The sequence below is a fragment of the Phyllobates terribilis genome, unplaced genomic scaffold (genome assembly GCF_046119375.1).
Source record: "Phyllobates terribilis strain yellow unplaced genomic scaffold, ASM4611937v1 Scaffold_3__8_contigs__length_932513732, whole genome shotgun sequence".
NCBI classification, from domain to species: Eukaryota; Metazoa; Chordata; class Amphibia; order Anura; family Dendrobatidae; genus Phyllobates; species Phyllobates terribilis.
Window position 1 is genome coordinate 402,170,354 of NW_027362763.1, and position 26,067 is coordinate 402,196,420.

The window sequence follows — 26,067 nt, forward strand, 5'->3', positions numbered from 1 at the left end:
CAAACCCCCCCCCCCTCCATCTCCATGCAGGATAAAGAATGATGTGTACTATTGTGTCCTTGTCAAGGAAAAGCCTGTGGTTGTGTACGCATAGAAGTGTGCTGCTAAGAGATCTAATCTATGCTGAATTATGCTACTGAAGTGACTGTAATACTGTGCCTTGTGAAGAAACTACTGTATTGTTACTGGAGCCAGTTACTTAAGAAGCTCAGACTGTACTGTAATAAAGATTGTTGCTGTTATATCCCTGAATTGCACTGGCCGTGCTTCAGATTAAATTTCACTGTTAAACTGTTGAAAAAGACTCTTGTGTGCCTGAGAGAAGCTGCAGCCTATGGTTGCCCTGAGTAATGGTTCCCCCAGGATTCCATAGAATTCATGAAACCCGTCACGCCCTATCTGAACCTAGCGGCGTGCGTGTAGCAGCCTAACTTGTGAAAGAGTAGAAATATAAAAATGCATCGAAGGGATAATTATCACTTGAAAGACTACAAAAAAGTAGAAAAGAAAACGTTTCATAGAAGGAAAATGTTGAACACTTTATGCTAAACAACCATAAACAGAAATTTGGTGCCCAATTTATCAATGCTTTTATATAAAAAGATTTGAAAAGTCGCAAAATTTTGGCACAATTTGATTACTTTTGGTGTTCTCATGCCATTTTCACCCAGCTCTGGCAGAGTGGGCTGAGCTTGGATGGGACAGGGTTGTAGTGATTCATGATGAGAGATGGCATTTGCTACTCCACAAGTCTTACTCCAGCAGAAACTTGAGTAGGATTTGTGGTGATGCGCCACTTGTCCGATGCCCCTGAATCATTAAGATGTGTATGCCTCTTAATGAATCAGTAGTGTCTGACTCCAGCATGCCTCCTTATCGAGACCAGTGTGAATCGGGGCCAAAATGTATTTTTGCCTTGGTATATGAAACTAGATTATGTTGATGTTTAAAATAAAGCCGAATGGGTTCCTGCTTTCTCCCAACATGTCTCAGTGACATGTCAAAAGGCAACTAAAGTGCACACACATAGTAAAGTGAAAAACTATGCTTTGGTGAGCCTTTTGCTATGTATTAGAAAATTGCTTTTACAGCAGCTACCAGATAAATTCTGACCAAGCAAATGGCTGTTTTTACATAAGTGGAGAAATGGGTAGCTGCTCTACCTAACACCATCAACTTAGTGGGCAGCACGGTGGCTCAGTGGGTTTAAATCCCACCCAGGACAACATCTGCAAGTAGTTTGTACGTTCTCCCCGTGTTTGCGTGGGTTTCCTCCCACACGCCAAAGACATACTGACAGGGAATTTAGATTGTGAGCCCCAATGGGGACAGTGCTGATAATGTAGTGATAAAAATAAATAAGTGAGAAAAATAAATGAATAAATAAATGTTTCACATCAGCCTCTCTTCTCTTTTGACAAATCACAATTGACAATAACAGAGCGAATAGGGGAATTATATTGTCAAACTCTTGCTCTGTTAGGTAAGGTAAAAGTAGCTTTATGACTAATAGAAATTCTGATGAAAGTATGTTTGATTTTCAGAATCGCTATAAGACCATCATTGACAGATCTATTCTGTACCTTGAACGCACATTTGATGACGGCATAACTAATAATTACACACTGTCCGTTGTGGTCTATGCTCTAACACTCGCCAAGAGCAACAAAGCAGAAGCTGCTCTGAATGAGCTAAATTCAAGAGCAAGTACTACAGGTATAGATAATTAAATGCAAACTGATAATGCAATTATTGTCTTAACTTTAGTGTCAAAATCGGCAAATTGTGGGGTTGCTGATCTGAGGCCAATTTACTTGTGATGATGACCACCTCCAATAATATTTTGTTTAATGTCCCAATTAGGTGTTTTTTTTTTTTAATTTCAGCATTTGTTAACTATCAGTAGTGCAGACATTAAAATACTTACTGGTTGTAGTCATCTGCTGTTTCCAGCACTGTTCTGATCCACCTCCTGCATCATGCGACCTTAGCTCTCTCTTGCGGGATCTCACCTTGAATTGTTACTTCCTTTCTTAATATAAGTCTGAGAGCTTTGTTCTAAGACCACGTTGACATCAGTATTTGTAAACCAAAATCAGGAGTGGAAAAGGAAAAGCATAATAAAAACATGTCACAACTTCTGTATTTTCACCCACTTCAGGTTTTGACTTACAAATAGTGTTGAGCGATACCTTCCGATATCAGGAAATATCGTATCGGATTGGATCGGGCCGATACCCAAAAAGTATCGGATATCGCCGATTCCGATACCGGAAACCAATGCAAGTCAATGGGACACAAATATCGGAATGAAAATAAACCCTTTCTTTCCTTGTAGGTTAATTCTACATGAAGTAAAACAACTAAGAATAATGTAGAATGACATGAAAAGCCGGCAATTCATCAGCGCATACACCGGTACCCGACAATTTACAACAGAAAGAATAGAGCTTCACACATAGATTAGATAGATAGAAACATGTCAGTCACATATATATGAAGTACAGTGACAGTGTTGCTTACTGTACTTGTCATTTAGTGTAAAGGATTTATTTAAAAAAATATTAGTGTTTTCGTGCACCGTCTCTTTAAAAAAGCCGGCCGGCAATTCAGCATCTGTACCCGACAATTTAGAATAGAAAGAATAGAGAATCATACATAGATTAGATAGATAGAAACATGTCAGTCACATATATATGAAGTACAGTGACAGTGTTGCTTACTGTACTTGTCATTTAGTGTAAAGGATTTATTTAAAAAAATATTAGTGTTTTCGTGCACCGTCTCTTTAAAAAAGCCGGCCGGCAATTCAGCATCTGTACCCGACAATTTAGAATAGAAAGAATAGAGAATCATACATAGATTAGATAGATAGAAACATGTCAGTCACATATATATGAAGTACAGTGACAGTGTTGATTACTGTACTTGTCATTTAGTGTTAAAATAAAGGATTTATTTAAAAAAAAATTGGCGTGGGGTTCCCCTTAATTTTAGGCTCTAGCGGAGGTTAAGCAGACAGCTGGGGCAAATGTTTGAAGCCTGGGAAGGGGGTAATACCCACAGAGCTTCCCAGGCTACTAATATCAGCCCCCAGCTGAATACCTAGCCTTTACTAGCTATTAAAATGGGGGAACCCCCCCCAAAAAATAACGTGGGGTCGCCCCTAATTTAATAGCTAGCAAAGGCTAGGCAGACAGCTGGGGGCTGATTTTAATAGCCCAGGAAGGGTGCCATGAATATTGGCCCCCTCCCAGGCTAGAAACACCAGCCGTCAGCCGCCCCAGAAATGGCGCATCCATAGGATGCGCCAATTCTGGCACTTAGCCTCGCTCTTCCCACTGCCCTGTAGCGGTGGCAGTGGGGTAATAGGGTTGGGGTTGATGTCAGCTTATAATGCCAGCTGACATCAAGCCCAGGTTAGTAATGGAGAGGCGTCTATAAGACACCCCCATTACTAACCCCATAGTCAAAGTTAAAAAAAAAAACACAAACACCCAGAATAAAGTCCTTTAATTGAAATAAAGACACAATTCTTTATTGTTCTAAATTAAACCATACTTACCATCACGCCCATTCCAGCTGAAGCCAACGATCTCCTGCAATAAAAGAAAAATAATAAAGCAACCTCATCCTTACCTTTCCATGGTTCCCACGACAGCTTCAGCTCTGCTACATCGAGATGACAGGCTGGACCGCAGCAGAATGCTGCCATCCAGCCTGTCATCCCGCAGACACTGAGAAGCGCAGGCATGCTTGCGCTCCTCAGTGTCTCTCTGTGACGTCATCCAGATGAGCCGAGTTCATGTCCAATGAACTCAGCTCACCTCATGCACGTCACTGACAGCGTGGGAAAATTCTCACGCTGAAGTGCTGAGTGCAGGAGAATTTTCCCACGCTGTCAGTGACGTGCATGAGGTGAGCTGAGTTCATTGGACATGACCTCGGCTCATCTGGATGCCGTCACAGCGAGACACTGAGGAGCACAAGCATGCCTGCGCTTCTCAGTGTCTGCGGGATGACAGGCTGGATGGCAGCGTTCTCCTGCGGTCCAGCCTGTCATCTCGATGTAGCAGAGCTGAAGCTGTCGTGGGAACCATGGAAAGGTAAGGATGAGGTTGCTTTATTATTTTACTTTTATTGCAGGAGATCGTTGGCTTCAGCTGGAATGGGCGTGATGGTAAGTATGGTTTAATTTAGAACAATAAAGAATTGTGTGTTTATTTCAATTAAAGGACTTTTTTCTGGGTGTTTGTGTTTTTTTAAATACTTTAATAGAAATTCATGGCGGCCATGTCTAATATTGGCGTGACCCCATGAATTTCGGGCTTAGGGCCAGCTGATAATGCCAAGCTGGCCTTAACCCCTTTATTACCCAGTGAGCCACCGCACCAGGGCCCTGGATGAGTTGGGTACAGCGCCAGAAGATGGCGCTTCTATGAACGCGCCATTTTCTGGGGCGGCTGCGGACTGCAATTTGCAGCGGTTGGGGCCCAGAAAGCTTGGGCCTCCCTGCGCTGCAGATTCCAGCCCCCAGCTGCCTAGTTGTACCTGGCTGGACACAAAAATAGGGCGAAGCGCCACACATTTTTTTTTTTAATTATTTCATGAAATTCATGGAATAATTAAGAAAAAAAGGGCTTCCCTATATTGTTGTGACCGGCCAGGTACAAATAGGCAGCTGGTGGTTGGGGGCAGCCCGTTCCTGCCTGCTGTACCTGACTGGGACACAAATATAGGGCGAAGCCCCACATAATTTTTTTTTAATTATTTCATGAATTTCCTGAAATAATTAAAAAAAAATTGACGTGGGGCTTCACACTATATTTGTGTCCAGCCAGGTACAGCAGGCAGGAACGGGCTGCCCCCAACCACCAGCTGCCTATTTGTACCTGGCCAGACACAACAATATAGGGAAGCCCTTTTTTTCTTAATTATTCCATGAATTTCATGAAATAATTAAAAAAAAAAAACGTGGAGCTTCTCCCTATTTTTGTGTCCAGCCAGGTACAACTAGGCAGCTGGGGGCTGGAATCTGCAGCGCAGGGAGGCCCAAGCTTTCTGCCCCCCCCCCCCCCCGCTGAAAATTGCAGTCCGCGGCCGCCCCGGAAAATGGCGCGTTCATAGAAGCTGGATGCTGTACCTGGCTGGCATACAAAAATATGGCGAAGCCCACGTCAAAAGTTTTGGGAAAAATTAATTAAAAAATAAATAATAATTTAGGGACTGCATCTTTATTAACTCCTCAAATGTCATTTACTGTTAAAATAAAGGATTTATTTTAAAAAAAAATGGCGTGGGATCCCCCATAATTTTAGTCTCTAGCGGAGGTTAAGCAGACGGCTGGGGCAGATGTTTGAAGCCTGGGAAGGGGGTAAAACCCACGGAGCTTCCCAGGCTACTAATATCAGCCCCCAGCTGAATACCTAGCCTTTACTAGCTATTAAAATGGGGGACCCCCCCAAAAAAAATGACGTGGGGTCCCCCCTATTTTAATAGCTAGCAAAGGCTAGGCAGACAGCTGGGGGCTGATATTAATAGCTCAGGAAGGGTGCCATGAATATTGGCCCCCTCCCAGGCTAGAAACACCAGCCGTCAGCCGCCCCAGAAATGGCGCATCCATAGGATGCGCCAATTCTGGCACTTAGCCTCGCTCTTCCACGCTGCCCTGGTGCGGTGGCAGGGGGTAATAGTGGTGGGGTTCATGTCAGCGCCAGCTGCCATGAAGCCCAGGTTAGTAATGATGGCCGTCTATATGACACCCCCATTACTAACCTACAAAGTGTTAAAAAGAAAAAACACACTACACCCAGAAAAAAATAATTTATTTGAAATAAAACACACCATTTTATTTAATTCTTAGTTTACTAAAAAAAAATAGTTACCTGTCCACGTTCCTGCGCTGATCTCCCATGCACAGCTGTCACATCTGGAGATGGTGACAGCTGTGCATGGCTGCTGTAAGCTCACGCTGCCGGGAACACGTCCGCTCCCGGCAGCAGGAGCCACTGACTGAGGTCACCGGAGTGCATTCAGGCAGCGCAGCTCCGGAGACCTCCTTTACGGCACTGCTGTACCGTGGGAATTTCTCACGATACAGCAGTGCCGTAAAGGAGCTAACCGGAGCAGCGCTGCCTGAACTCCGGTGAACCCTTACGGCCCCGTCATTCTAGCGGCGGCAGCGGTTCAGAGCGGTCACATTCTATGTGGCTGCTCTAAACTGGAGATCTTCGTGGGACACTCGTGGACTACTACGGAGGGGTAAGGATAAGGTTGTGGTTTATTATTTTATATTTTATTACAGGAGATCGATGGCTTCGGGGAATTAGGTGTCTAGGTGAGTATAGGTGTAGTTTTTTATTTTTTACTTTATTTTAGGTGGCGATCGGCGGGGACAGGTAATGTATGAACTAATTTCTTTTAGGTAACCACTGGCCACCAATGACATGTATCTAACATTTATTGGGGACACAGTAGGGCAATTTAAATAGCAGGATCAGGCTGATGGGAACTACTGCTCCCATCAAGCTGATCCTGCTGGCACGAGTGGACGGGGGACAGACATAGGCCGATGGGAGTAGTAGTGTCACATCGGCCTATGTCTGCCTGCACGCACAGACACATCGCACAGACACCCCGCACACACACCCCGCACACACACACCCCGCACACACACACCCCGCACACACACACCCCGCGCACACACACCCCGCGCACACACACACTAATCATGACGGGTCCGGGAGGTGAGGCTGACCTGTGCGGCCGTGGGAAAGTTCATGTGAGTTCATGCAATGCAGTCAAGCATGAACTCACATGAACCCTCTGAGGGCACCGCGGAGACTTCAAATGAACAGCTGATCGGCATCACCTGATACCTCAGCTGTTCATTTGAAATAACCGGCGGGAAAGCGCAGCACAGAACGGGAAAGCCGGCGGTGAAGTCTTTTCACTGCCGGCTTCCCCGCCTGGGTCCTTCACTCCTTGGTGCTGCGCTCCCCGCCCGGTCCTAATTTACGATTGGGATTGGAGGTGGTGAGGGGAGCGGAGGATCGGGGTGGGAGGCTGCGGGGAAGCAGTATGGGGCTGTGTGATTGTTTAAAAGCCGGCGGCTTTTTACCGCCCGCCGGCTTTTAAACAATCAGGAGAATTCTCCCACGCTGGGATGGCATTCTGATGACAGGCTGGATCTCAGCTGAGCGCTGCCACCCAGCTTGTCATCCTTCACAGACACTGCAGAGCGCAGGCATTATGGGAACTTCCGATTCCGGTATTCGATATTATAAAAGTATCGGAATTAAGTATCGGAATTCCGATACAGTGAAAATCGGCCGATACCCGATATTTCAGTATCGGAATGCTCAACACTACTTACAAATACTGATGTAATATACAGACCAAATAGTCAACTTGTGCACGTGGCCTAAGTCTCATATTCTTACATGGAGAAAGTGGCTTCGGGTTATACAGATTATGTTGTAGTGATTTGGCTAGTCAAAACTGTGGTGACATGATGGAGAAGTTGACCAGAGCAGCGCTGTGAACGGCAGAAGACAATGACTGTTAAGTATTATAATGCGCACAGTACATTACTGATTGATAATGGATAGTTAAATAATAATAAAAAAACACTGAAGTGGTGCTTTAAAAATCTACAGTACAGTATATGTATATTCACAGTACAGTACATGTCATTATTTTTGCATTAAAGTAGAACATGTGCAAATATATTTTGTTAAAGAAAGTTCCATCTTCCAATCCTTACTTTCTCATTGCCTGTATTTCTTAGACTCTTTAATGTTCTCAAAACCCGTTAATTGCTAAAAAGATTGTGTTCATTAATACAGTAATTGAAGAGAGAGAGGATGAGAGGACGGGGATGTGACGCGCCCAAGAGATGGGGACTCGGCGCCCAGGCCTTGCTGTTTTGGTTTATGGGGATGTCGCGGTGGTCGGTTCCCGGGCCCGTACCCTGGGGTCACTCTTAAAAAGCAAGGAATTGGGGGAAAAGGTGTATGGGAAAGGGAAAGTTCGTGACACCACTCGTGGTGTCTGGTGAGGATCACCAGCGCTGCTACAGTCCTCTGAGGCCAGTGGTCAGGCAGCTTAGTCCCTTAGAGAAGGGATCCAGGCCAGAGGGGACCCAGCCGGGTCAGAAGAAGAAGAATAGGCACACTCACAACAGTTCACTTCAGTACCTTTACTGGTGGTGTTTCCGGCATGATCCAGGGCATTGTAGGGTGAAGGGTAGAGATGAGCGTTGTTCTACTCGAACTGTTCGCCAATCTCAAATTCGAGCTGTTTTGGGCGGTGTTCGAGCCGTTCGGCGAACACGAACAATTTGAGAAAAATTCGGCTGTTCGAGGTTATGTTCGATAACTGTTCGTGCACCAAAATCATAACTGGATTTTTTCTCAGTAATGATGAAAATTAATGTTAATACGCAGTTTGAGTGTACAGCGGGGTGGGGGGAGGGGCAGGGGATGGATCTCTGCAGGAACAATGAAGATCTCCATTTTTTTTTCTCTTTCCCGCATTTACAGTGGGGAGGTGCAATCTGTCAGCCTATCAGCAGCGCACACACGGAGCGAAGTGCTTTTTTTCACACAAGCAAGGGCATGTGTCATTGGCAGTGTATGTCACATGTCCTTGCCCTATAAAACCAAGCCATTTTCCCCGTCGCCACCATTTTCTCACTGCTGCAGCTGCGTGTTAGACGGCACCGCTGTTGCTGTGTGCGCTATACCTTGTTAATTTCAAGCCAATTTTCGCACAAATATACAGATAGCTTGGGAGTAGGGAATAGTTGTGATTGCAGTCCTTTTAAGGACTAGGTTACAGCATTTCCTACGACTTTTATCAGGGAGGTCTGTGCTCTTAAATAGATCGGTTGTGGGAGTAAAGACTAATTGTAATTGCAGTCCTTTTCAGGACTAGGTTACATGAGTTCCTATCAGTTTTTGCCAGGCAGGTCTGTGCCAGTGCTGTGCAAGTTTTTTTCACAGCATTTGGCTGAATCTAGCAAAGCTAATCCTTTTTGGCCTATTGCAGAGTGTGTTAGTCAGTGGAGTAGCCTATCTGTGTTGCAAGATATACCACCTGTGTATAGAATACCAATTTTTTTACTGCACCTAGTGAAGTAAAATCTTTTGGGCATAGCATCATTCTATTAGTCCATCTATACTGACCTCCATCAGGTTGCAAATTAAAACTAATTTTTATCTGCATCTACAGTACCTCTGAAAAAATATTTGGGCTTCTAGCAGTGTGTGGGACTTGTTGTATTAGTCCATCTATACTGACCTCCATCAGGTTGCAAACTGAATATATTTTTTTCTGCATCTACCTCTGAAAAAATATTGGGCTTCTAGTAGTGTGTCGGACTTTCTCTATTAGTCCATCTATACTGACCTCCATCAGGTTGCAAATTAAAACTAATTTTTATCTGCATCTACAGTACCTCTGAAAAAATATTTGGGCTTCTAGCAGTGTGTGGGACTTGTTCTATTAGTCCATCTATACTGACCTCCATCAGGTTGCAAACTGAATATAGTTTTTTCTGCATCTACCTCTGAAAAAATATTGGGCTTCTAGCTGTGTGTGGGTCTTGTTCTATTAATCCATCTATACTGACCTCCATCAGGTTGCAAACTGAATATAATTTTTTTCTGCATCTAGCTCTGAAAAAATATTTGGCCTTCTAGTAGTGTGTCGGACTTTCTCTATTAGTCCATCTATACTGACCTCCATCAGGTTGCAAATTAAAACTAATTTTTATCTGCATCTACAGTACCTCTGAAAAAATATTTGGGCTTCTAGCTGTGTGTGGGACTTGTTGTATTAGTCCATCTATACTGACCTCCATCAGGTTGCAAACTGAATATATTTTTTTCTGCATCTACCTCTGAAAAAATATTTGGCCTTCTAGTAGTGTGTCGGACTTTCTCTATTAGTCCATCTATACTGACCTCCATCAGGTTGCAAATTAAAAATAATTTTTATCTGCATCTACAGTACCTCTGAAAAAATATTTGGGCTTCTAGCTGTGTGCGGGACTTGTTGTATTAGTCCATCTATACTGACCTCCATCAGGTTGCAAACTGAATATATTTTTTTCTGCCTCTACCTCTGAAAAAATATTTGGCCTTCTAGTAGTGTGTCGGACTTTCTCTATTAGTCCATCTATACTGACCTCCATCAGGTTGCAAATTCAAAATAATTTTTTTCTGCATCTAACCCAGCCAATAGTTTTGGCCTAATACCACAGTTTGGCCACTCAGCTCTGCTCGGTTACCATCCATTGTTTTTTTGTGCAAACAAATCCAGAGTTGTGAATTAGTTAACCACCAAAATGAGTGGAAAAAGGCCTGCTGCTGGTGGAAAGGGGAATAGGCGTGTTGGGAAGGGGAAAAAAGGTTGTGTCCGTGGGGTAGGTGTTAAAGCAACAGTAACATCTGCAGAAGAAAGACCATCTTCCAGCCAAACTAAAATGTCTACTTCTTTTAGCGGACAATGTGATAAGATCCCTTTCTTACGGCCACGCCAATCGCTACAAATTCCAGATGAGGCACAAAAACAGCAGGTGCTTCAACGGATATCAAGTGCTCCTTTAAGTGGGCTCTCCTCCACATCAACTTCAACATCACAAATACTCCAGTCCTCAAAGGTGTCACCCAAATCGCACTTGCTTCCTCACAGCTCCCAAATCTCCAGCTGCCCGTCTGAGTATGAGGTAGAACAGATGGTTGAGTCTGCAGAGCTGTTTACTCATACTATAGCCTGGGAATCAGAGGTCGACTCCAGCGCTTCTGTGAATCCAGACGAGGAAATGATCTGCACTGATGCCCAGAATCTTTATGAGTCGGATCCAGGACCAGACGCAGAAGGTTCTGACCATAATGTAGACCCTCATTCCCAAACTGTAACTCCTGTTGGTGGAGACAATGAGGAAGACGATGATACCTGATTGGAGCGACAACTTTAGTTTTTTGTCAGGGCAGGAACAGGTTGGCTCTGAGGACGACGGGTGTGATAACGCACAGGGTGATGATGATGAGGTCGGAGATCCCACTTACTGTCAACCCACAGTCAGCCAAGAGATGAGGTCAGCAGAGGAGGTGGAGGAAGATGCTAGTGACGACGAGGTCAGGTTGCGCCTTCCTGGACAGAGACGTAGCACTGGAAGCACGTCAACAACTGCATCCTCAAACACAACTCTGCCTCTCACCACAAGTCGTGGTGGCTCTTCAGGTCGCATGGGTGCTAAGCCTTGCATAGCCTGGGCATTTTTTCAGATCGATAAAGATGACCCAACTCGTGTTATCTGTAACATTTGTCAGCAAAAGCTAAGTAGAGGCCAAAAAATACATAGTTTGAGTACTTCATGCATGAACCGGCACATGGACATGAAGCATAAGTTGCAGTGGGAAGCTCAGTGTGCTACAATGCGGCCTAGCCGGCCGGGCCAACCACCGTCTGCCATATCTTGTGCATCCGCGGCCTCTTCATCCTCTGTGACTGGGGGGACAGCAGACACACCTGTTTTGGGGCGCAGACCTGCCACCTCTTTACCCGCAACAGCCAGCGTGATTGGCAGGTCATCATTTTCTTTGTAGGTGGTAACACCAGCTGGTGTTGAGCGCTGTCCGACATCGATAGCACCACCTTTGGATGAAGGCAACCTATCATGTCCGCCTGCATCTTCCTCACAGACCGGCAGTTTGCCGGGGACACCCTTATCAACCCCGTCTAAGCACAATAGCCAGCCCTCGGTCCCTCAGATGTGGACAAGTAAAAGACCATTTTCTCCTAGCCATGAGAAAGCTAAGAGGTTGAATTTCACCATCTGCAAGCTCTTGGCTACAGAAATGCTGCCTTTCCGCCTGGTGGACACAGAGGATTTTCGAGACCTTATGTCCGTCGCAGTGCCCCAGTACCAGATGCCCAGTCGGCACTACTTCTCAAAGAAAGGTGTGCCTGCGCTCCACCAGCATGTCGCACACAACATCACCGCTTCTTTGAGAAACTCTGTGTGTGACAGGGTGCATTTCACCACAGACACTTGGACGAGTAGGCATGGACGGGGGCGTTACATGTCGCTGACTGGGCACTGGGTAACTATGGTGACAGCAGGACAAGGGGCTGCTGTCCAAGTCTTGCCGTCCCCACGAGTTGTGCGTCAATCCTCTTTATGTCAAAGTTCCTCCACTGCTTCTGCCTCCTCAACCTCCTCTCGGTCTTCCACCTGCACCCAAAGCCTGTCTGGTCATGCCACAAGCTTTCTAACTGCGCAGAAGGGACCCTGCACACCTCCTTACTATGCTGGCAGTAGGGCTCAACGTCATCAGGCGGTTTTTACATTGAAATGTCTGGGAAATGTGAGTCACACAGCTGAGGAGTTGTGGTCAGCTCTGGAGAACCAATTTCATGAATGGTTGTCTCCACTGGACCTGAAACCAGGGAAGGCCGTGTGCGACAATGCTGCAAACCTGGGTGTGGCCCTTCGCCGGGGCAATGTCACACACGTGCCTTGTATGGCTCACGTGTTGAACCTGGTTGTCCAGCAATTTTTAGCCCACTATCCCAGACTAGATGGCCTTCTGCAGAGGGCACGGTCGCTGTGTGCTCACTTCCGCCGTTCGCATCCCGCAGCTCAGCGACTTACATCTCTACAGAAGTCGTTGGGCCTGCCACTTCACCGGCTAAAATGCGATGTGCCTACCCGGTGGAATTCAACTCTGCACATGTTGCAGCGACTGTGGCAGCACCGACAAGCCCTGGTGCAATACGTTCTGACGTATAGCCTGGGCCAACGAGATTCAGAGGTGGGGCAAATCACGCTGGAGGAGTGGTCTCAGATCAGGGACCTATGCACCCTTCTGCACAGTTTTGAAATGGCGACGAAGATGTTTAGTGCTGACGATGCCATTATCAGCATGACTATTCCGGTGATTTACATGCTGGAGCACATGTTAAACAGAATTCGGAGTCAGGTGGTGGCACAAGAGGAGGTGGAGGAAGTAGAGGAGGAGGAGTTGTATGCGGAAGGGCTAACATCTGCAAGGTCCAGAAGGTCGGCAGCACCAAGGCGGCAGGCATGTGAGGGTGGGGGAGATGGTTTTACCAGGGCGCATGGTAGCAGCCAAACTAGTGAGGAAGGTGCAGGAGCCCAGGAAGAAGTGAAGGACGAACTGATGGAAGACTCATCAGATGAGGGAGACCTTGATCACATTTCTGTTGTGCGAGGTTGGGGGGAGAGGACAGAGGAAGGAAGCATGATGGTTACTGACGCGCCCCCTGGGCCAGTGCTGTTTGGGGATTACCCGGAGCCGGATCAGATGGGGGTTGTAGTCTCCGAGTGGCGGCGACCCGGTCCGTGCCCAGGGTGTCAAACTCAGTGTGTGGCAGTCTTTGCAGATGTTATTAGTTGTTCTTAGTGTCGACTACGCCACCCGTTGATTTGCGGTCAAAAGGCCGCCGCTGCAGCAGGGTCCGCTGAGGCTGGTGGTATATGTGCAGCTGTGGTAGTATAACCCCCAACGGGAGGGGTATAGCCTCAGGGGGTCAGGTGTAGAGGATGGTGGTAGTGGTGGTGCAGTGTGGATGGTAAGAAGACTCAGAGTCGGGCTGTGCAGTTCAGGGTTTTTACTTACTGCTGTTCTGTTGGTCACTCTGGCCTTGAGTGACCGCCCGAGCCGTGCTGCGTCCACCAGGTCCTGGACTCGGCCAACCCCCAAGCAATTCTGGAGCATGGTCCTGAGCTCCCTTTCTGACTGTCCTCTCTACTGGCCGTTCCCACCAGGGGTCCACTTATGTCCGGCTCCCTCGGGTCTCCTGTTGGGTGAACCTTCTTTGGCTTCCCTGACCCTATGCTCGGTGTGCCTTCTTAGTGGACTTGGTGAGGGGCTGCTCCACATGTAATGTCGCAGCCTCCGGTTCTTAGTTGAGGGTAGTTTCTCTCCTCCACTAATTTGGGATCCGGTTCCCTTGCATGCCAACCCTTCACCCTTCTGGTTGTATACTGGGTTCTTGGGGTTCCTTCTTCTTCCCCTCTGGGTCCTTCTCTTCTCCTCTCTCTCTTCTCTCTGCAGGCGCTCCTGGACCTCTCTCAGGACTGACTGACCCTCTACAGAAGACTGACCCTGATCTAAGATGGTGCCCACCTTATATACTCCCTCTATGTGTGAGCTCAGGTGACCAGCACCCAATGAGCTCCTAGCCTTACCCAGACTGCTCCCCCTATCTGCCCCTACACTACTGGGATGTTCCACCCCCCTCCCACTCCAGCCAGGGACAGACACTGTCGTACCTGCACATATACTGGTGGGAGTACCGTCGGTCTGTCCCCCGGAAATGGGATGTATGTAGTGTATGCAGCTATCTGAGCTCAGTTCCACACTTCATCCTTACCCGGGAGTGGAATACCACACCTCTGGCTTGAGGTGTAATACCCCTGTAGCAACCGAGTCCTCAGGGTGCTACATTCCCCCCTGGTAAATCACAGCACGTCCTCGGGCTGTAAGAGAATAAAACATCCATAAACATACAATTTTTTTTATAACAACATAAACATATAAAACATTATATATATATATATCTGCAGCATAAAACTTTTTCATAATAAACATTCTTGTAAACTTTCTTGTTCCTCCGGCCACGGTGCAACTTGTGACCGGGTAAAGTGCGACAGTCTCTTGTAGAATAACACAGCTTTCCTATAAAACCAGTAGGGGGCGCCTTAAAAAGCGCAACTATATACAAGGGGAAATATGGCCGCTCTCAGTCCTCGGCCAGGTATTAGGAAAGGAATGACCGCTCTCAGTCCTCGGTCAGTGGGAATAGGGACACACGGGTTTCAGTTCAATTTGCTGGTCCCAACGGGGACTATATTTTAACTAGCAGCAGTAACAGTTCTTATACCCTGACGGGTAACTATGTACAGTCTCTTTACCGTACTTTAATGACGGCGTACTCCTGCTCCTCCTTCAGACCCGTAGCTCCTCCTCTGTCAGCCGGTGTACATGGAGGGCGTAGGGTCCTTTGGCACACTTGTGCCGGGTGAACGTGACCTCGTCCCCTACATATAGGTCACGACCTCTGTGTCCCTCCGGCAGATGGGACTCCACGTCTCTTCTGGTCACAAAGACGTCGCCGGGGGTGTGGTGATCCCTGATGAAGCCCCACCCGTGCTGCAATTGAAACTTAATCACCGTCCCGGTGGTACGGGGACCATGAGCTGCACGGGGGTCTCTCCTGGTCCTGCTCTTCTGCCCTGCGCTCTGTTCCTGCAGCCGCTGCTCACGGACCCGCCTCTCTCTCCGTTCTTGCTCGAAGACTGCCAACTGCTGGCGGCAGCACTCCACACGCTCCGCTGCGGCTGCCCGAGTTTCCTGAGTGAACCCCATGAGGTCTCCTCCGGTGGGGTCCCACTCGAACTGCGCTTCTTCCAGCGGGAGCGGGGTCCTCTTAATGGGCTTCGGAGCCGGAATCAGGGGCTCGCACAGGGACCTTGCTTTTTGGAGTTCCAGTTGGTAGTACTCCGGTGGCCATCTAAGGGGCTGCCCATCCGGGCACGTATGCTGGGCAAATAGGTCTTCACCCAGGTGTGGCGCTGTGGACGTTGAGGGCGCGGTGGTGGTAGCGGCGCCCGGGTTCGCTAGGCCTTGCGACCAGGCTTGGGGCACCCTGAAGGTAAAGGGCACCGTGAAGACGGCGGCGCCCGGGGTTACTTGGCCCAGCGACCAGGCCGGTGGCTCAGTGGAGGTAGAGGGCGCTGTTGGAACTGCGGCGCCCGGGGGTACTAGACCTTGCGACCAGGCCGGTGGTGTTTCCTGCTTTGCCGCGCTCAGGGTTGAGGCGCGTGACGTCACAGGGGTCGCGGCCGCGGCTTCTGCTTGAGGCCTTGTCTGGAGCGGTGACAATGCAGCGACGGGCACGGCAGGGGGAATTTCGGGCTCTGCGACGGGGAGCTGGGGCAGGCACGCGGTTTCTCGGCTCGGGGTAGTGACATCCCCTTTACCTGCCTCCATCTGTCCAGCTCCCTTCTCGGCGCCGTCTCCGGCCTTCACTCCTCCTGCACCATCCTCAGAGGCGGTCTGTCTCCTCGTCTCGGGTGGCGTGCTTCGCTGGCGGGTTCTTGCCTGCAGGGCCATCTCTCGGCTCCACTCCGTCAGCATCTCTCGCTGCACCTGGGCCATCCTCCATGCGAGGCGCTCCAGCGCGGTCTGCGCACACTCCCGGTCTCGGGGGAGCTGTGCCAGGATCTCCACTAAGCCTAGTGGGGTTGTTGCTTGCAGCAGGCTCCTGACCACAGGGTCGGTGCTGCCTGACTCTCCTTCCATCTCCGGGTACGACTTCTCCGGAGTCCTCTCCAGACTTCTTGTCTCCGGGTGCGCTCTCTCCAGACTCCTCCAGGCTGCACCCATCTTCGCTCTTTTGTTCTGTCTCCGCCCACATTGAAGGTGGTCCCAGGGCAACTTTGTGATTGTCAGTTCCAGGGGCAGTTCTCTCACGCTGATGGACATCTCTAGCATCACAGTCTCTGTTGGTGGGGGCGGTTTCCGCTTTTGGCGCCATTCCTTGACCTGGCCCACGATGGGAGGTGACCTCTTGCCACCCTCTGGCACGCCCATAATGGCGTCTGCTCTTCCAAGGCGGGAAATCTTCTGGAAATGGCGGGAATCGCCTCCCAGTGGCGGGAAACTCCGTGGATGGCGGGAAAAAGCTGCAGATGGCGGGCAACCGGCGGGAAATGATCCGTGATGGCGTCCCATGGCGGGGACCCTCTGGAACCGGCGGGAGACTTCTTCTTAAGGTAAATTTGAACTTTTCTTCAGGCACGCAGTACCCGGTGGTTGCGGGCACGAAATCCTGCCGACTACGCCAAAATTGACGCGCCCCCTGGGCCAGTGCTGTTTGGGGATTACCCGGAGCCGGATCAGATGGGGGTTGTAGTCTCCGAGTGGCGGCGACCCGGTCCGTGCCCAGGGTGTCAAACTCAGTGTGTGGCAGTCTTTGCAGATGTTATTAGATGTTCTTAGTGTCGACTACGCCACCCGTTGAATTGCGGTCAAAAGGCCGCCGCTGCAGCAGGGTCCGCTGAGGCTGGTGGTATATGTGCAGCTGTGGTAGTATAACCCCCAACGGGAGGGGTATAGCCTCAGGGGGTCAGGTGTAGAGGATGGTGGTAGTGGTGGTGCAGTGTGGATGGTAAGAAGACTCAGAGTCGGGCTGTGCAGTTCAGGGTTTTTACTTACTGCTGTTCTGTTGGTCACTCTGGCCTTGAGTGACCGCCCGAGCCGTGCTGCGTCCACCAGGTCCTGGACTCGGCCAACCCCCAAGCAATTCTGGAGCGTGGTCCTGAGCTCCCTTTCTGACTGTCCTCTCTACTGGCCGTTCCCACCAGGGGTCCACTTATGTCCGGCTCCCTCGGGTCTCCTGTTGGGTGAACCTTCTTTGGCTTCCCTGACCCTATGCTCGGTGTGCCTTCTTAGTGGACTTGGTGAGGGGCTGCTCCACATGTAATGTCGCAGCCTCCGGTTCTTAGTTGAGGGTAGTTTCTCTCCTCCACTAATTTGGGATCCGGTTCCCTTGCGTGCCAACCCTTCACCCTTCTGGTTGTATACTGGGTTCTTGGGGTTCCTTCTTCTTCCCCTCTGGGTCCTTCTCTTCTCCTCTCTCTCTTCTCTCTGCAGGCACTCCTGGACCTCTCTCAGGACTGACTGACCCTCTACAGAAGACTGACCCTGATCTAAGATGGTGCCCACCTTATATACTCCCTCTATGTGTGAGCTCAGGTGACCAGCACCCAATGAGCTCCTAGCCTTACCCAGACTGCTCCCCCTATCTGCCCCTACACTACTGGGATGTTCCACCCCCCTCCCACTCCAGCCAGGGACAGACACTGTCGTACCTGCACATATACTGGTGGGAGTACCGTCGGTCTGTCCCCCGGAAATGGGATGTATGTAGTGTATGCAGCTATCTGAGCTCAGTTCCACACTCCATCCTTACCCGGGAGTGGAATACCACACCTCTGGCTTGAGGTGTAATACCCCTGTAGCAACCGAGTCCTCAGGGTGCTACATTACCTCGCCACCAACACAACAGGGACTTGGTGCTCCTGGATGCGCAACACACATGAGTGCCTTCTTGCTGCACTACCTGCAACATGACCCTCGAATTGTGAGAATTAGAAATAATCCTGACTACTGGGTTGCCACACTGTTAGATCCCCGGTACAAAAGTAAATTTGCAGAAATTATTCCTGCCATAGAAAGGGATGCACGCATGCAGGAGTATCAGCAGAGACTGTTGCAGAATCTTACATGTGCTTTTCCACAAAATACCAGTGGTGCACGTAGTGAATCTCACAGTTCCAACTTGCCAACCTTGGGACCGTCAAGTTTTCAGCACTCAAACCGTAACAGAACCACAGTATCTGCTGGTAACATCAATTTTGCGGAATCATTTCACCACTTTTTTAGCCCATCCTTTGCAAGGCCACAGGAGACAAGAAGTCTGACACATAGTCAACGCCTAGAGACGATGGTACAGGAGTATCTCCAAGTAAACATTGAAGCCACGACTGTGTCACTGGACCCTTGCTCTTTTTGGGCTTCCAATCTGGATAAATGGCCGGAGCTAGCCACTTACGCCTTGGAGATCTTGTCATGCCCCGCAGCCAGCGTTCTGTCTGAACGTGTGTTCAGCGCTGCTGGTGGTGTGCTGACAGATAAGCGCACGCGGCTCTCCACTGATAATGTAGACAGACTCACGTTCATAAAGATGAACAAATCATGGATCCGAAACGACTTTTCTACCCCTGTGTCATCCTGGGGAGAGTAAAAGCTTGATGATTGGTTAAAATCACCCTACCAAACGTTTTAAGCTTTCAAATTACTAATCATGTTTATCTGTATCTTGACTGGAAAATAATTTGGGCTTTGTAGCAGTGTGCAGCACTGATCCTATTAGGCCATCTATAATAAGCTCCACCAGATTTAAAATTAAAAATAATTTTTAGCTGCATCTAGCCCGGAAAATAATTTTGGGGCTCCGAGATGCGCAAGACACATAAGTGCCTTCTTGCTGCACTACCTGCAGCATGACCCTCATATTGTCAGAATTCGAAGTAATCATGACTAGTGGGTTGCCACACTCTTAGATCCCCCAAACTTTTCGATCAACCTTTTCATTTTAATAAAGACCAAAAAAATGGTCATTTTTGAAATTATAAGCATTAGCAGGTTGTTAGAAACTGAAATCAAACAGTTTTCAACTCAAAACTTTATTCTAGGTGATGTTACATTTTCACATAGGACCCCTTGTTCGAAAGGAGCTTCTGAATTCTCTCGTCCATTGAATTTGTCAGGTTTTGGATGGTTTCTGCTTCAATTGTTTTGCATGAGGACAGAATACCCTCCCAGAGCTGTTGCTTAGATGTGAACTGCCTCCCGCCATCATAGACACTCCTTTTAATGATGCTCCAAAGGTTCTGAATGGGGTAGAGGTCAGGGGAGCATGGGGGTCACACCATAAGTTTGTCCCCTTTTATGCCCATATCAGCCAGAGATGCAGATGTTTTATGTGCAGCATGAGATGGTGCATTATCATGCAGAAAAATGATCTTGCTGTGAAATACACGGTTCTTCTTCTTGAACCATGGCAGGAAGTGTTGTTTGAGAAAATCCACATACATTATGGAGTTCATCTTTAGCGCCTTCAGGGATCCTAAAGGGGCCGACAATCTCTCTCCCCATGATTCCAGCCCAAAACATTACTCCACCTCCTCCTTGTTGGCGCTGTAGCCGTGTTTGCGTGGGGTGTCCATCAACCAGCCATCCTCCACTCCATCCATCTGGACCATCGAGCGCTGCACGGCACTCATCCGTGAACAAAACAGTTTTGAAATCAGTCTTCATGTAATGTTTGGACCACTGGAGCCGTTTCTGCTTGTGTGAAGTGGATAGAGGAGGTCGACAGGATGGCGTATGCACAGCTGCAAACCTCTGAAGGACCCTGCATCTTGTTGTTCGGGGGACGTTGGAGGCACAAGCAGCTTCAAAAACTTGTCTGCTGCTATGACAAGGCTTTTTTGCCGCTGCTCTTTCAACCTGACGTAATTGCCTGTAGGAAAGAGTCCTCAATTTGCCCTTATCAGCACGCACACGTGTGTACTGTGAATCAGCTACATACTTCTTGATTGCCAAGACACTTCATCCTGATCATCACACAATGTTGATTGTAGTCATGCCTTGACCTAAACACTCCACAATTTGTTGCTTCTCAGCAGCCGACACATCCTTTTTCTTTGCCATTTTGGCAGAAAATGTAGGCTGCTTAATAATGTGAGAGAGCCTTCTTAAGTAGTCTTGCCTTTCATTGGACACACCTGCCAAACTAATTAGCACAGGTGTCTGCAATTGCTTACAGTGATATAAAGAGCCCTGACACACATCACCATCAATGAGTTTAACTGACAAACAAACAAATTCTTCCCTTATCACTCCTAAACACTTTTTGCATAATAATTTGGAACGCGGTGTACATGTGCTTTTCCACAAAACACCAGCGGTTCACGTAGTGAATCTTACAGTTCTAACTTGCCAACCGTGGTCTGTATGGAATTGTTCAATAAAGGGCCCAAAATTAAGATAACATAGATGGGAGAGGTCTCTATGAATAGGAATTCCTAAGTATTTGATACCCTGTGAGGGCCAGGCAAAGGGAAAGTTGGACTGGATGGAATCCTATATGGATTTGGGGAGGGAGACATCGAGGGCCTCAGACTTCGCTGCATTGATTTTAAAATTTTACCATGTAACAAAGTGATCTATTTCAGCCATAACAGCATGGATGGATATATGTGATTGAGTGATATATACTAGGACATCATCAGCAAATAGAGAGCACTTGTACTCGGTGCCTCCCACCTCAATCCACCTAATATTGGGGTTATGGCGAATTGATGAGAGCAGGTGCTGCGTCACTAGGATGTATAAGAGAGGGGACAGAGGACATCCCTGCCTTGTCCCATTGGTGATTGTGAAAGGTGATGAAAATGTTCTGACGCACCCCCTGGGCCTTGGGACACCCGGAGCCGGACCCTTTTTGGTGGATGCTGGTGGTTGTAGTCTTCGTGGCGGCGACCCGGTTCCGTGGCTCAGGGCGGTCAAACCAGTGGCGGAACTATTTATGTGGTTTTGATGTTTAAATGTCCGACTACGCCACCCGTGGATTGCGGTCAGAGTGAACCGCCGCTACAGGGCAGACCGCTGAGGCTGGTGTTGTGGGTGCAGCAGAGCGTAGCATAACTCCCCACGGGAGGAGTATAGCCTCAGGGCAGTGTATGCGGAGGATGGGGGTGATGGTGCAGGGCAGCAGCAGTAACGACACGGAGTCAGTGATGCAGTCCAGGGCCTTTACTCACAGTTCTTATTATCCAGACCACGTCTGCAGGTAACGGCTGCCCACGTCGTACTGTGCTCACCAGGTGAGGGGCTCAGACAACTCCCAGATAACTTTGGAGCACTTCACAGGACCCCCTTTGTGTGTCCTTTGTCTGGCCTTTCTTACCAACACTTCTGTCCGGCTGCCTCGGGCCTCCTCTTGGTAAACTTGGCGCCAGTTTCCCTGACCCTATGTGGTGCCTTCCTAGCGGGTGTAGCGAGGGGCTGCGCCACATAAAATGTCAGAGCCTCCGGTTTCTAGCTGAGGGTCGTTTCCTGCCTCCACTAGTTCGGGGACCGGTCTCCCCCTTTGGCCTGACCCCTCCACGCAGGTGGATTCGGGCGTGCGGTGGCGACTCGCCCGTCCGCACCCCTGGGATCCCTTCATTCCTCGTTCCTGGAGCCTTCTCCGCTCCTCTTCCTTCCTTCTCCCTCTTCCAGGCCTGGGCCTCTGTTACTAGGCCCGCCTCCGGAGCAGAGCTCATGCAGAGCCCCTGCTCCCTGCCACTTCTGCTCAGACTTCTCTGCACTGAACTAAGATGGTGCCCACCTTTTATACTCCCTTCTCAATGCACCCAGGAACTGCTTCCTCCCTGCTCCTGCACTACAGGGTTCCCCTTCCTCAGTGTTCCCTCCCCCCACTCCAGCCAGGGACAGGGACTGTCGTGCCCATCTCAGGGGCATATTGGTCGCCCTGCCCCACGGCAATGTGGTGTAATGCATGCAGGTGTCAGGTCCTGATCCACACTCCATCCTTACCTGAGAGTGAGATATCACACCTCTGGGTGAGGTGCAATACGTCTGTAGCAACCGAGCCCTCAGGGTGCTACAGTTCCATTTATCTTCAGCCTAGGTGACGTATTGCGATACAGGGCCATGATTTGGGCTATAAAAGGGTCCCCTACACCCCTACCCCAAGCTTTTTAAGAGAATCATATATGGCGTGCCAGGAGACTCTATGGAATGCTTTCTCAGCATCCAACGAGAGTATCTAATTACAAATTTTTAACTGCATCTAGCCCAGGAAATACTTTGTGCCTAGTAGCAGTGTCTGCTAGTCAGCGGATTATCCCGGCTGTTAAGCAAGCTACACCACCTGTAGTTTAGACACTTAATTTTTTCAAAGGAAATGCTTCGGGACCATGGGATACTCAGTGAAGAGCATCAGGAGGCACCCCAAGGCATAGGGGCTGGGACTGGCAGTAGGATGCCTTGCGGTGGACAGCCGAGCTCGATCCTTATAAAAGCTTTTTAACTGCAGCAGCTTTAGTGGACGCTACTGGAGCTGGAATTACGCGGCTGCTGGCATGAGACTTGCCCTCCAATAGATCCTTGTAAATGGATTTAAAGTGTATTCATTCAAATTAGAGAGACAATTTAAATTAAAAAGCTTAGAGCTGCCTCCACCACAGGGGGGCTCGCTCGACCCACCAGCGGACAGGCACCAGTATTGGGAGAGGGGGGCTGGCCATCAGGGTTCACCGCGGCTCTGGCACAAACCCGGCGACACGGAGGTGGCACGGGCAGGAGCGGACTGGCCGTGTCGGCTTCTCACTTTTTGGATTTTAGAAGGGCATGACATGCCTATATCTGTGTCTCCCCCTCCTTTTACTCCTCCACCTCTTTTCTTTTCGCATGACTATATGTACTTGTCACTTTTCCATGTGTTAGTTGTGTCTTCTGAGCAGTTTGTCAGCTTTTGGACACCTTTGAAGGTGTTTTCTATGTGTTTCTATGTGTTTTTGTTTGCCTGCCATTGGTTTTAATGGTGTTCGAAGGTGTTCGACGAACAGTTCGACGAACAGTTCGGCGAACACACGGGTGTTCGACGAACCGAACCGAACTCGAACACTACGGGGGTGGCTCAACACTAGTGAAGGGTGCATTTCAGGACTCTCCCCAGTGAGCGGGTGTGGGGCCTCCTGTTTCTTGCCTTTTCCTGTTAAGTTTATGACCTGCCTGGAGCTAGGCCTAACTTGGTCTCTGTCTTGCACCTGCTGACCTGGTGTTAGGGACTTCTGTTGGAGATCACACTCCCTGGTCTCTTGGGCCTCTGTGATTCCTGACCCTGGTATTACAGTCAGCTTTTGGTATTCCTGGGACATGTAGTTCGCCAAGGGTTCCGTTTGTTTCTGCTGGTCCTAGAGATCCCTGCAGACGCGGACCCGGTGTCCAGTATGTGGTCTTGGGGTGAGCTGGCTAAGCTCCTCTGCCCCCTATGTAGCTCGCTTACTTCACTTGCCTTCGGCCGCGCTCGGGGCCCTCACTAGGCTTCACACTGGCAGTAGGCCTCGCTACTCTTCACCACTCTTATGGCGTCGGCACGCCTTGGGCTCACTAACCTGAGCTCTCTGAGTCTGGACTGTGCTCCACTGCAGGATGGCTTCTGCAGGAGCTCCTCTCAACAGGCTTCCTTCCACAGACTGGATTCTCTCAGACTGGAACTAGCTCTGTCTCCTGAGGGAACTGTTCTCCAGACTAGACTGAAACTGGACTCCTTACAGACTTCAGACTTCAGACCAGACTGAACTGCCTAGCTCCACCTTCCCTATTTATATCCCTATCCGGGCTCCCTCTGCTGGTCTGAGGTGGAAGGTGGAGGTGTGTGAATGCTATGAGGGCCTCTTGTGGAGGAATCCGTCCATGCACTCCTCTAGGATCTGTGGCACTAGTGTGCAGCACGGCACCACAGATGCCGCGGCAGTCTCTTTGTTGGGATTACTTGCTGTATTGGCCATGAACACACATATCCTCTGAGTGCATCATTGTGTATACTAGAGAGAGAGGGCAAATGATTAGTGAATGGTTTTCAGGCACTTGGCAAAGGGTGTGCACTGGCCGTAAGACATTTGGGTCAATGTTATTTTGCTTACAGTCAAAAAATAAATCTACATTATAATTTCCTATTATGTATATTTAGTGAAGTATTATATTCCACGAAAATAAGTTTTTTATGTTCTATGTATGTTAGTAAATAATTAGGACGCAAGTACTGATCCATTGCACAAACCTCAATGGTATTTTATACTAATCGTTGTGTGTCTAGGAAATATGAAGCACTGGTCTTCACAAAATGAACAAACATACAGTTACTGGCAGCCAAGAACAACTGATGTTGAGACAGCAGCCTATGCCCTGCTTTCCTTCTATAAGCAGGATAGAATCAGTGATGGCCATTTTGTAATGAAATGGCTGAGTGAACAAAGAAATCATCTTGGAGGATATGGATCTACCCAGGTAATTAAAAAAAGTTTTAATAATGTTTAATTTTTTTTTCTATGTTGTGAATATCTATAAGAAGCATTAAATGGCTTGTTTCATGAAGGCTTTTTATTTTCTGAGAATTGACATATCATACAAATTTGAAACCATTTCACTGTTTTTATTGGAAAATGCTTATTTTCCGTCTCCATCCCTAACTAGTATGGGTTCTTTGACTTCCTCCTAATTAGTGGGGTTTTCACCTGTCCACTTGTGACTGCCCTATAGAGGAGAGCCAAAGGACCATGTTGGTCAACAGAGTGCTGTCTCCTAAGTGTCGCTACCCAGAATAACCATTCTGCTGCCATGCACAACCCTTCGAGATCTCTCCTATCATAATAATCTTTATTGTATGAGCATATTCCACAGCGCTGTGCTATAAACAGGAGGCCAGGTCAAGTCTTATATGGCCCCCATGGCACTTTGCTAAAGGAGATGTATGCTACACTAAGAAGGTTGCTCCTGTCGGCATGGTATAAAATGTGCGTGTTGATATTATGTATGAATTATGAATTTTGTATTGTACGGTATCTTCATGTTCTCTGACGATGTTTTATTTGTCTTACAAAGGACACAGTAATGGCTCTGCAGGCTCTTTCCCAGTATAAAAGCGGTGCTGAGGGGACAACATCAATTACATTAACAGTGACTGGATCAGGTTCATTTGTGACAAAAACATTTCAGTTGAACAGCAACAATTATTTAGAGCTACAACGACAGCAGGTGGGAGAAAAAATATATACATGTATAAAATATATAAGTGCAATATCTACACATTCGTTATGTATCTTTCTTTCTAACCTAGTCTTACTCCCTAGGATTTAAGACTTAATATAAGCTAAGGCTAGGTTCACACTAGCATTCCTAGCGTTCTTCTCTTCAATTATAGGAACATAGAAATGGAATTTATTCAATAAATAGATTTGTGACATGAAAAAATTCAGCCAATAGACCCTATTGACTTCATTGGGGTTCATTAGATTTCCATTAGGAATCTGGCATTCTCCACAAAAAAGTAATGCAGCATGCTACACCTTTTCTTCTGGTTAAAATGGTGTAACATGCAAGGTAACCACCGACACAAACATGAATGAAACCTAAATTGTAGTACAAGCTATCATACGATATGTCACCACTGGAGTTTGTGAGATACCATGTGTCTCGACTTAAGGGCTCGCTCACTCGAGCGTATAACACGGCCGAGTGCTATCCCAGGTATTATCGCATGCCATCTTAGTGTAGTCTGACATCTGCGGACTCAAACAATAGAAAACATGGAGAAATTGCTGCGATTCTCTCATGCGAGTGAATTAGTTCACATATGGGTGACACTGGGATCAAACTCTGATCAGAGTTT

General features: G+C 48.2%; 1 protein-coding gene across 1 annotated transcript in view; it reads left to right on the plus strand.

Annotated features, from left to right (window-relative positions):
* The window catches only part of LOC141259483 (CD109 antigen-like), a 275,952-nt gene that overhangs the window by 234,123 nt on the left and 15,762 nt on the right, over positions 1–26,067 (plus strand). The window contains exons 27-29 of the mRNA XM_073675568.1: positions 1,545–1,716; positions 24,496–24,686; positions 25,281–25,433. Coding sequence (XP_073531669.1) covers positions 1,545–1,716; positions 24,496–24,686; positions 25,281–25,433 — 516 coding nt within the window. The remainder of the gene's footprint in view (positions 1–1,544; positions 1,717–24,495; positions 24,687–25,280; positions 25,434–26,067) is intronic.